This window comes from Bidens hawaiensis, unplaced genomic scaffold (assembly GCF_021521415.1).
Source record: "Bidens hawaiensis isolate Kalapana, Puna unplaced genomic scaffold, B.hawaiensis_p1.1 tig00024806_1, whole genome shotgun sequence".
In the NCBI taxonomy this organism is placed as follows: domain Eukaryota; kingdom Viridiplantae; phylum Streptophyta; class Magnoliopsida; order Asterales; family Asteraceae; genus Bidens; species Bidens hawaiensis.
The window spans coordinates 93434-105791 of NW_027493919.1; the positions used below are offsets into that span (position 1 = coordinate 93434).

General features: G+C 34.2%; 1 protein-coding gene across 1 annotated transcript; it reads right to left on the reverse strand.

The window, feature by feature from the left end:
* Window positions 1-6672: 6672 nt before the first annotated feature.
* On the reverse strand, window positions 6673-12142 carry LOC143569939 (kinesin-like protein KIN-14R). The gene is given in 18 exon segments (XM_077055726.1): window positions 6673-6970; window positions 6973-7216; window positions 7305-7373; window positions 7476-7550; window positions 7625-7690; window positions 7754-8005; window positions 8097-8260; window positions 8338-8591; window positions 9096-9257; window positions 9346-9622; window positions 9696-9872; window positions 9951-10037; window positions 10114-10213; window positions 10297-10406; window positions 10488-10742; window positions 10833-11004; window positions 11084-11388; window positions 11655-12142. Coding segments are annotated over 18 exon segments (3240 nt in total). The 5' UTR covers window positions 11950-12142; the 3' UTR covers window positions 6673-6794.
* Between the last annotated feature and the right edge of the window lie 216 nt (window positions 12143-12358).

Below are 12358 nucleotides of genomic sequence, written 5' to 3' on the forward strand. Positions count from 1 at the left end.
TAGTTAGTTTGACTTGAGAAGTCAAAACTTCAAAAATACATAAGAAATAACAACCTTGAATCTATGGAGTTTGAGAGAGTTTTTTGGAGATGTAGCAAGAGTAAAATGAAGAAGATGGGTGTGAATATATAGGGAAGGAGTGAAGGGTTGGGTATAAAGATTCTTTTATGGTTTGCATAAAAATGGGTATGTTTAAATGGTCAAACAATGCATAATATAAAAAAAAACAATATTTTATATATTTTAAATGACAAGATCCAATATTTTATATATTTGAAATGTTCAGGTTACAAACGGGTAGGGTTTACATAACAAAAGTGACCCGAAATTGACGAATGTCACATAAGTAAACTATATTACAAAAACCATAAATCCACTTAATTACAAATTATTTACTTAGTAATATGCATTTTACAAAAACTTAAACATAAAAGTTGTGAAATAAACATAAAATATACTATAAAAACTCATGTATTATTTCGGATATTAGAAAATTGGTATCGGGTATAACCGGGTATGGGTATAGAGTATGACCGGATCCGGGTATTTACGAGTATAAATCGGGTACGGTTCCGGGTACGGGTATTAACCTCAAAATGCATACCCTATCTATACCCTATGGGTAGGATCGGTTCCGGTTTCGGGTTTTTGTGCACCTCTACATTGTATTGCAATGGTAGGCGTGCTTTTTTATTTCCTCACGGAGACATAGGTTCGAATTCTATTATCAATGCTTTTTATTCCATTTCTAGTGAATTTTCCTACTTCTTTTATTCCCTTTTAAAATTACCTTGTAATATAATTTTCTAGTGGTTCACATTTATTTCTAGACTATATAAAATGTTGTGTTGTCTGTATATTTTATTGAAAAATTATTCCCTAGTAATGCAGCAAAGAAAACAATATATTCAATACATGAAGGTAGTATGACCTTTAACGAATTACTTGTTATATTTGATTAGAAAAAAAACTTTATCATGTTGGCTTTTTTTTTTATTGTTTCTTCCTAAGAAAATTATATTAATTTCTATGATATACATCATCGAGTTTGATTTTGAGAGATGAGACAAAAAAAAAACACCTACGATTTCAAAATCTATCGACACTCCAACTCACAACCGATGAACATTCATGAGTCAAGGTTTCAAAAGTTTGATTTTATTTTCTTATATCTTTCAATTTTCATTTTCACAATTTAAGGTTTCATTTCTTTTCATTGTTACTAAATTTATGCTAGATTTTCGTCCGATTATGCTTGATTTCTGTTTAGTTGTTTTTGAATGATTTTTTCCTAAGTTGAATCTGCTATGTTCATTAGTTGGTTTATGCTAAGTGGTCGAATTTGTGTTGGAGTAACTAATACAATGTCCCATAAATTGTTATATTCTTTTTGGAAAAAGGCCCTGTATATTTTAATCCGCTTCAGGCCTCTAAAATAGTTGTGCTGTCACAAATTTTATATGTATTACTAATTTGACTTCCATTATTGATCAAGAACATTTGTTTGTGATGTTGAGTTCTTAACGGGTTTTCTCAATTATGATGGTCAATTACAAAGGTGATTGGGCTAGTGGTGCCATAGTGGGTGGGTTGCACATTATTAGAGCTGTTCACGAGCCGAGCCGAACCGAGCGAAGGCTTGCTCGTTGCTTGGCTCGTTTACAACCGAACCGAACCGAACGGCTGAAATTCGAACCGAGCGAAAACCGAAACGAGCCAAAATCGAATCGAGCATTTTTCGAATGAACTTCGAGCGATTTCGAGCATTATTTATTTCTTTTTAACTTTAAAATTTTCAATAAAAAACAAATTTGAAGGTTGTAAATAATATATTTTATAAATATATTAGTAGTTTCTAAACAAACGTGTAATACATTGTAATTTTTTATTAAAAAATAAGTTCGAAGTGAGATATAATGATCATTTAAACAAACTTCTAGTATTCTAAAACTTGAATCGAACAAATAAAACTATAAAATTGACTGAATATGAAAAATTTAAAGGGGTAAAAATAATTGTAAGCTTATATTTATGTGTTTTGTCTATATATTTATATATTTGTTCATATATAATTATATATAAAATAAATTAAAAATATTCGAGCCGAACCGAACCGAGCAGATCTTTGCTTCTTGCTTGGCTCGTTTACAAACCGAACCGAGCAGAGCGGCTCGTTTTCAATCGAGCGTAAAAACGAGCGAGCATTTTTCGAGCAACGAGCGAGCGACGAGCGAGTTCGAGCGGCGAGCGGTTTGGACGGCCCTACACATTATGAAGTTTTGTAGTTGGGGAAGACATGTTAAGGTCGAACGGTTGCATGGATTTGTGAACCCGACAATTTTCTACAAGACTCGTGGTTGACACTACTAGAAAATAAATCTTTAATGACGTGCAATACGCGTCAGTAAAGGGGTAGATGGCACGTAAAATCGTTTCAAGGAAGGCCATGTCATAAAAGAAAGTTGACATGCATTGTGTGTCATTTGTTTTTGACATACATTTATGACACGTTTTTTACATGCATTTTTGACACGCATTTGCGTGTCATGTTTTTAGGTGTTTTATAATAATATTTTTTTTGGTAGAATTACTAATTTCCACATTAAATGACAATTAACATCTCAAAATATATAATAAAACAAATACATTGAACATTACAATCCATTTCATACAATATTTCATAAAATACAAATTACAAACATATCAAAATTAACAGCATCAATGTTAATACAAAATTTCACCGAAATATGAAGTTTGCCATAAAAGTCGATCATTCTTCACAAATTCCATCAATACCAACATTTGTGCATCTGCCTTCCCTTTCCCCAACCTTAGAAAAAATTTAGGTAACAAGTTGTTTTCACTAAGTAACTAGCAGGAAGATTATTCTGGTAACAAAATATATTTCACTAACTAGCACAAAGATAATCTGGTAACAAGTTGTTTTCATGTAAACTTTATTAAAAAGGATGACTGATAACTCACCAGCATGTTGAAACATACACAATGTAAGGTGGTTGTGAACGATTTCTCATGCAAATCCAAAATCAGCTATTTTTATCACATCCTTGGTAACAAAAAGTTATCTGCAACATGATATAGAATGTGCCAGCATTCATCCAAAAGAAAGTAGAAATATACTAATACTACCAAACATTAATGGTTTATCCACATTGATAGTTAGTTAAAACACCATAATAATTACCTGTGAAAGAAGAGATCAGATGTGTTTCCCATTTATTTTTCTTGAACCAACAAGAATGCCATAACTAGCAATTTCTTTTGCAATATTTAACACATGAATAGGGGAGTTCATTGAATCGAATAACGAATTTTCAAGTTAATCGAATCGAATAATTCGAATAATTTATTTTTTTGCTGGTATTCGTATTCGATTCGTATTCGTTTAAAAGTTGGATTATTCGATTCGTATTCGTATTCGTATTATATCCCATATTCGAAATTCGATCCTATTCTCATTTGAAACTCGAATTAGAATCGAATTCGAATAAATTCGAATTGATTCAAGTTCACCTATGTCAAAAACTTAAAAAACCATAATCATCAATGTAAAATACATAAATACAAGTTTAAAGTAGCTTGAATATCACATGATAATAAGTTCAAAATTAAGTATTGGCAAAATTAAGAAATATCAGTATGGGTTATTGGGATTAATTATTATATTTTGGACAATTATATTTACGGATTTGACCAAAATTAATAAATTAAATATATATTATATATTTGAATTCGAATTTCGAATCGAATCGAATAAAAAATCATGAATTCGTATTCGATTCGTATTCGATTACTATACTCAAATACGAATCGAATCGAATTCTAATATTTTGAAATTGAATTCGAATCTTCATATTCGAATTCGAATCGAGTCGAATTTCGAATGTTTCGAATTCGAATCAAATTTTGAACACCCCTACGCATGAAGAAAAAAGTTCAAAAAATAAATTTGAGCATGAAAAGAAAACGTATAATTAAAGTGACAATAGTGAAGCTAACCTGGATCTCATGTTCAGCGACAACAAGGTCACATAAACTGAGCAAAAGCTTCTTCCCTTACAAGCAACTGCAGATAAAAAGTAAATTTACATATCAGTCAAAAGATTTCAAATGATATAATAATGGAAAATCGGTAGTTAAATACCTTAATTGTTGGACTTGAAATTCTATTTTGTTGTAAACATCATACAATGCGTCTGTTTCCACCTTGACTATGAATCTTATTAGTAACGACCTAATGGGTATTGCTAAGTAGCAAAAACTTGTGTTGCAGTGAACTATAAACTCCAAAATTAAGAACAGTTTGTTTAGAGATGTGATGATATTAAGAGAAATATAAAAGTACCTTGTAATGTATTTAACAAGGCTTGGAAATGAAGTCTTTATTGAGTGCCCAGCATAACATCTGCTAACACTATCCTCATCAAGAAAATCTTATTTTCTAATGGATGACACAGAAGTCTCCGATTTCAAGAAAATATATAAACAAGACAAGTAACTAACATTAAGTAACGAATGTGTCATATGCTTCAACACATAGATCAAAATGCAGGTTTAGAGTGTCCTTACATGAAAAACAACATAACAAAATGATCATCTCATGGTCATTTTAAAACTGGTAAAACAACGGAACTGTGGTGTGCAGTTCGATTGTAGGGGGCTGAAGTCCAGGCCTAGAAGCCCAATTCTTATGGTCCCTATATGCTTTAAGATCCTAACAGTATTAAATTTAAGATAAATAAAAAGAATAAAATGGCAATACTTCATTAGTATGAGAAATTCAAGTAGTCATAGTGTTTTAAAAGATGTGTTACCAAAAGGTGGACAAACAGACTTTGCTCCTCAAAACACTAATTCTTAGTTACCACAACTAATCATAATTTCAAGCAAATTGTAATAATGTGATACTTAAGATATTACTCGCAAGTCAAAAGTCTGATAAGTTTGTCAAAAGTGTAATGCTAGAAGGTATTGGCCTGTTCAATCCCACTAGCTTAGATCCTTTGGTTATCTAGAAATTCTAATTATATATGGTAAGCAAATGTCTCACAAACTTTTGAAACTTTGCCATCACCATATGTAATCAGGGATCTTCACATGCACAGGCTACCGGAACATAAGTCTGCATAAAAATTCATTGGTCAACATAAGGAATCATTACAAAACAATATATAACAGATTATATCAAAATAAGGGATGAGACATCACAAAACTATATATAACAGATTGTTTTCAGATCATAAGTGACCTTGAAGCAACAAAATGGTTGCTATTACTACTATTATAGATTTATAGAAGCAAATTAGCTTAAAATTAACTGAAAGTGATATCTACACAAAAAAAAGTTAAAAATCAAATCAACTTTAAATATGATGAACAGTTACTAAACGGGTAATAAACTAATAATCAACAATACTCGCAACAAATTAGCAACACAGATGCAATTAACAGTATATCGAAAAGCCTAGGGTTTCAATTTTTGATGATCTTACAACGAATTTGAACTCTAACAGTAATCTCAACAAATTAGCAAAATATAGAGCAATTAACAGTACATCGAACAATCTAGTGGACAGATATGTAAGAAATCGATGACTCGGTTGAAAAACTTGACGAATTGATTACCTTCCATGACGAAGAAATCGATGATTCACTTGAAGACGATTGATAATCGATTTGATTGAAGGATCGCCTCTGTTTCTTCTACGATTCGGGATGGATCTAAAGAAGAAATCGCCGATTTTTTGTTCTTCGTGATACTGAACTTTGCCCTAAGTCTTATTGGCAGATCGCGCGTAGTTTAAAAGTTATAACATGACACCCAAAGATGACCCACGAAATAGGTATCCTGTGGGTTATTTTTCACTCTTTTTATGACGTTAAAACAATGACACGAAAATCTGTGTAATCTTTGCTTCAAATTTTATAAAGATGACATTGTTTTACATGTCATATATGTACGTCATTAAATGTGTATTTTCTAGTAGTGCGAGTCTTCTTTCCAACCCAGAAAGTATTATCCAAAAGTATCCGACTCTAGTAACCCGCCCTTTCTTCATAGTTTTTTGTTTGAATATTGAAGAATTCTTATCAAGATCTTGTGAGGCTCTTGAGACAGTTGACCTTCAACAATTCAACTAGAACCACTTGGTTCGAAGCCTTTGAACAAACTCAATGTTCTTGAACCATTTAAGGATGATCCACCTGCATCACCTTAAAGAGGGCATCTGACCTACTTGGTTGCTAGAAGTAAACCAAACAATGCCATGGAACGTGGGAAAAAAAAGCAACTTTGAAATACTCGGTTGGTCTGTTACTCTGTTACCAGTATCACTTCTACAATCTACTTTGATGCTATGATACTTCACTTCCACTCCACTTTGATGAATGATGATGAATGGAAGCTTTAAGTAACATATTTCGAAGACCATTTGAGCATAATTGGTGTATTGTTGTTAATCACTCATGCACAGAGCAGTGGACGTAAAAAGAACTGGAGTCCGTGACTTCATTTCATCTTATTCCCTTAAACTTTGAACATTTTGATTTAGCATTTACCCTGTTGCATGATTTTTAAACTTTTTAAACATAAAAGTTTGGATTGTTTGTTTTTACAATGGTTATCTAAGTATTAAATGGAAAATGACAAATGCATAAGTAAAAGCAGATGCAATCCACAAGATGAATACTAAAGTTATAATATTCTCAAATCTCAACTACTGTATATAACATTCCATGCAAATCAGCTTGCATACTATCTTATCTTCACATGATCAAGCCCACACCCTTTTCTTCGCATCTCGCTCTTTGGCCCTCTGGGTCCCTGCCGCTGGTGCGGGTGCTGGTTTAACCAATCTCGGTGGACCCTTGCTGAGTTTGGGTCTAGGTGGGTCAGACTTCCTTGACTTGTTTGGGTGGTTGTTATCAACATTCTCCACTTCACTGTAGAACTCTTTCTTGTTACTTCAGCACCGGTACTACCAAGTGAGTCGTTTCTCTTGAACCGAGTATTGCCTGCTGGCCCCCGGTTCATAATATTTGAACCCCTTAATATATGTGGTTCGACCTCATTCATGATATTTGAACCGCCAACAATGTGTCTGGGTGTTGATCTCATGGAACTGGAGGAATCTGCTATTGTGGCAATAGACATTCGCCTTTCTTTCTCTTTGAGCATCTCCTCAAGCTCCTTAACCTGTATTTTCACAAAATATACATTATTAGCATAAACAGAAACAAATAATAATTATAATAATATAGAAAACATAACACAAAAGCTAGACCTTTAATTGGAGTGAAGTAGAATCAGAATGTTGTTCCTGTTCTTTCAGTTTCCTTTCAAGTTCTTCAATCTGAAACAACAATAAAAGAAATAGAAGAACATTTAATAATTGTTTTGCGTTTTGCACAATCTTAAATAAAACATAATCACTTCAAGTTTAAATTTTTATGACCTTATCTTGAAGGGTTACGGTGTATGACTTTGACTCGTTGACTTGATCTCTCAGGTTTTCTTCAAGGTCCCTTACCTGTTTTCAAAATCCCACTTTATTAACACTTTCAAATCTTGAAATATAACTTTTTATTAAGATAATCAAAATACCTTCTGTTGGTATGCTATATTGCCCGACACGTCTCGCTCTGTAAGCTTCTTCTCGAGCTCCTTGACCTTCATCATACTATATTTAATGATCATAGTGAACAAAAAAAGATGAAGCTAAGTACTAACTACCTTTTGTTGGAGGCCACTGCTGAATTCCTCTTTTGCCCTCAACTTATCAGAAAGATGTGTAACTTGTTTCTCTAACTGTGAGCGTAATCCTTTTTTGCATTCAATTTGGTTCTCGAGCTCCTTAATCTTTTCCAAATGGTTTTTATGTGCCTGATCTTTGCCTTTAACCTTGCCTTCTACATTCTGCAAACTCTCTTCTAACTTCCTTAATGATTCATCCTTCAAACGCGATTCTTGCTTTGCTTTCTCAAGCTTCATGATTAATATCAATAGTCAAACAGACCAAAAGTCAAACACTGCTTCAACAAAAACTTGTATAAATAATATGTTAAGCTATACTAACCATCAATTTCATTTTCTGAAGCTCACTAGTATCAACTTGCTTTCTCGCGGGACCCAACTCAACCCCTCTAACCCGTGTTGCAAAGTTTAGTGAGCTCAAAGTCTCACTCAGGTCATGTTCAGAAGGACTAATTTGCACAAACATCAATGTTTTTGAGTCGCCCCCTACAAAAAAATAACTTGCATCAACAATGTTTACAATATATATATATATATATATGGGTGCTAAGAATTGAAGTTACCTAATGAATCTTGAAGCAGATGTGTGAGTTTTGAATTTCTGTATGGAATGTGGCTGCTTTTACTTGCTAAAGCTGATATGACATCACCTAGAGCAGAAAGAGAGCGGTTAATGTTTTGAGCTTCCTTGAGCCGATCACCTTGAGCTTCGGTTTTTGCGAGCCGCTCACTGCCCGCTAGATCCACAAGCCACAGCTTGCTTTTGGTGCACTCACCGCTTATCAAGTTTTTCGCCCTTACCAAGATACAAAGCATACTAAAAACCAAAAAAGGGTATTTTAGTCATTTCATAAAAACTAACAGGAAAATCTAATAGAGTGTCAGACACTGGTAGGGTATTTGGACATATTATGAAAAGTGAACAAAACTTAATAAACCAAGGGTAAACTAACACAAAAATCTGATTGAGTTTTATTGCCAAAGACTAAAAGGGTATTTTGGTCATTTCATGGAAACTAACAGAAAAACAGTTATTGTCCGAGACAAAAGGGGTATTTTGGTCATTTCATGAAGATTTAAAATTTTAAATAAACAAGAGAATTCGGTAGTTTACAGGAAACTAACGAAGAAATCTAATAGATTTAGTATCAGAGACTAAAAGGGTTAAAAAACAAAACTCTCAATTTAGACAGAACTGGCTTAAATGACCAGACCATAGAGACATAAAATGAATAACTCTTATTTTATGATATTGTACTATACCCTAATTATATTTTAATCATGAATTACAAAAAACTATAAAACAAGATTAGTTCTATACCAATGAGAGCGACTACTGTGTTCATTCACATTGTTGGACCCCACAGCTCGATTACTACTGCCAGCTCGCAACACTTTCCAAACTTCTTGTATGTTCTCAACTTTTGCTTCAACTAATCCGGGAACACTGTGTTGCCCTTCAGAAGCTTGTTTAACTTCCAACCTAAATTTCCCCAAAAAAAAACATAAATCATATATAATATTATATACATAGATTTAGTTCATAAGGCTACAAGTAAAATAGTATTTACTTCTTAGAGGATGATGATGATGTTGTGAGTAGATCCCTTATTTGTTCATTATAGACTTCAAGCACACTAACTGATATATCATATGTAAAAGTGTCGATTCTTTCTCTTGCGATTTTAAACAATTCTTCAAGCGTTCGGTAATTCACGCCTCGGTTTCCCTCTGTACCCTCCATGGTAAACGTCTTTCCTGTTCCTGTTTGTCCGTATGCAAATATGCATACATTGTAGCCATCCAAAACCGAGGTTACCAATGGTGAAGCTTGAGAGAAAACATCACCTGTTTGTCATATATACAATTAACACATTAACATTAAATTTGATTAAGTTAAAATAAAAAATCAAAATGGAACCTTGGTTGTCATTTGGTGTGAAGACTCGGTCAAACTTGAAGCTCTTTTTAGTGGACCCGCTATTTAAAATACCGAGTTCACCATTCGATGCGGCATCAAAGTCAACAACCGTTGAGCACCCGGTTGAAGATTCTGATTTGCTTAGCGGACGACATCGGCAAAACACCCTTATATTTCCTGATAATTACAGCAAGTGAAAGTAAATGTAAATATGCAATGACATATACTGTATGTAAAGTGATATATTTAACAGACCTTTAGCGTCTTCGACATGATTATGAAGCTTTCTTGTCTTTGCTTGTTCTTCATTGTACTTCAATTTAAGATCCTCACACTGAGCAACTGCAAAGTGATGGTTAACAAGTAAAAATTAGTAATTTACAAGATTAGTTTATAAGGGTAGAGTGAAGAGATTTACCCAATGCTTGAACTGCATATGTCATTTTATTTAGATCAGGAACTGAGTCAGCACATTGGTGTGCTTGAAATGAGAGCTGGGAGTGGTCATTTTTCAAAACCTGAATAACGTGTTATGTTAATTGAGTATTAAACATAATTTTGATTATAACTTGTTAAATACTTGTACAAATTAATTAATTACCGTTATTCTGTGTGATAAATCCTTAACTGCAGCCTCCCAGACCTTCTTGTCGTGTTCATATCGGCTTGATATTTCTCTCAGCATTTCAGACTGTTTCTCCATTTTTTGATCTATTCAAGAAACTCAACATTAAAACACAAAAATGGCAACTTTAACCGAAATAAATGTAAAGCTTGACTTTCACCAACTACCAAGAGATGACGTCTGGAAAAACTTATTAACAAGCTCCGTACGGACCTTCTCGAGCTGCTTATTTGCTGCGGTCAAAGATATCCAAGCTTGATAACATTCTTCAGTCTTCCTTTGACATTGACTGGTCAACTCTTGTATCCGTTTTTCATACTTCTCTACTGCTTTCTTCCTCGTTACTTTCTTCTGAGCAGAGGGGACTTCTATATCAGCAGCACAGTGTTGACACTTTAGAAAATCATGTTTCACATCTTCATCTGTGAGTCAAACCAACATAAAACTCAAAGTCAAGTTCAAGTCGCTTGTCATTACGATAACAATTTAGCTTCACAAGAAAGTTTAACTACCTAGAATATGAGGCGCCTTTCTTATGCAGATTCCACTGACCAATGGGCTACCAATTATCCCTTCAAACCTAACTACAATTGTCTCACCCATCTTGACTTTGACTCGCGAGTCAACTAACTGTAGCGGTTTATTCGCTCCCACAATAGAAAAGATGTCAAAATCAGCAAGTATCTGTTCAATAACAATATCAAACATCAAACTTCAAATATTATAACAGGTTTTAAAAAATCATGATAAAGTTTATACTTGCCTTCTCTTCCTGCAAGTACACATTGAACACTCTCATTCCTTTCGGACCACTCGTATTAATCATCTCAACAAAATGAAGGTCCACATAATAATCACCCTCCGGAAACCCGTCAAACCGATACTCAAAGTTCCCAAGCCTCGCCGTGTGGTAGATAAACGAGACGTCACCGCCCTCGATTATACACTCGTCCGTTTGAAACGTGTCGCCCCCTTCAAAATACTTATCCGCCACCAAATTTATACCTGAATCCGGTCCCACTATCGTCTGGGCTCCAGCATTCACAAACAAAACAATCTCATCTAATCCTAAAAAACAACAATATCAATTCAATTAATTATATAAGGGTGAGCAAAAATGAGGAAGATAACCATTTTCTCTTTCACATAAATCGGGTAAAACCTGTGAGACCCGAACCGATCAGAACCGGTTATATCAACAAGGTCGGGTCCCAAATCCTGACAATCCCACTAAACGGGTTCGGGTTCGGGTCCGGATCAGGTTTCATTATACACCAATTTGAGGAACAAAACCCTAAAAACATTTAAAATTAAAATTAACCTTAAATACTAACCTGTGCAGTTTGATTTCAAGAACCCATTAGGAATAAGCTTAGCAGTGGAATCACAAACCATGGAATCAACGGCGGATTCGTCGTCTTCGTTCGCAATTGAAACCCTAGCCGGAGTAATTAGGGTTCCGACGTCAAGCACCATTTTGCAGTCATCATGTAGCTCCAACGGCTTGTTCCAATCGAACTCACTAGCGGTTAAATCTGACGTCATCACAAGCGTACTGTGATCCACTGAAACTTCGGACGGCGTGGAATGGTGGATCTGGGTTTCAAACGGTGTCGTATTGTCTTCCATTGGAACTAGGGTTTGAAAATTGCAAATATGGTGGTGAAATGGGTTTTGCAGGAGAAGAGGAATAATATTATTATTCGGGGGTTTACGTTTGCTTTTTCGCTCTTTTGGATTTGAATTTTGGAATGTGAGGGATTCAATCTTGACCGTTTATACAAAAGACCGTTGCTTCATACGGACTGTGGAGATTAAAATAGAGTGCTTTAGTTTTGTCACACTCACACATGGTAAGATAATAAAAAGTCTTTTTATTGTTACGAGTTGCAATTTGAAACTCAAAACTCAAAAGAAAGTAACGTGACGAAATGAAAAGGGATTTTTAACACTCATAAACTTGTTTAAAATGCAAATGTTCATAAACTTGTTGCACGGCCATGTAAGTGGTATCTTTATGTAAAGTGAATGTGATGTA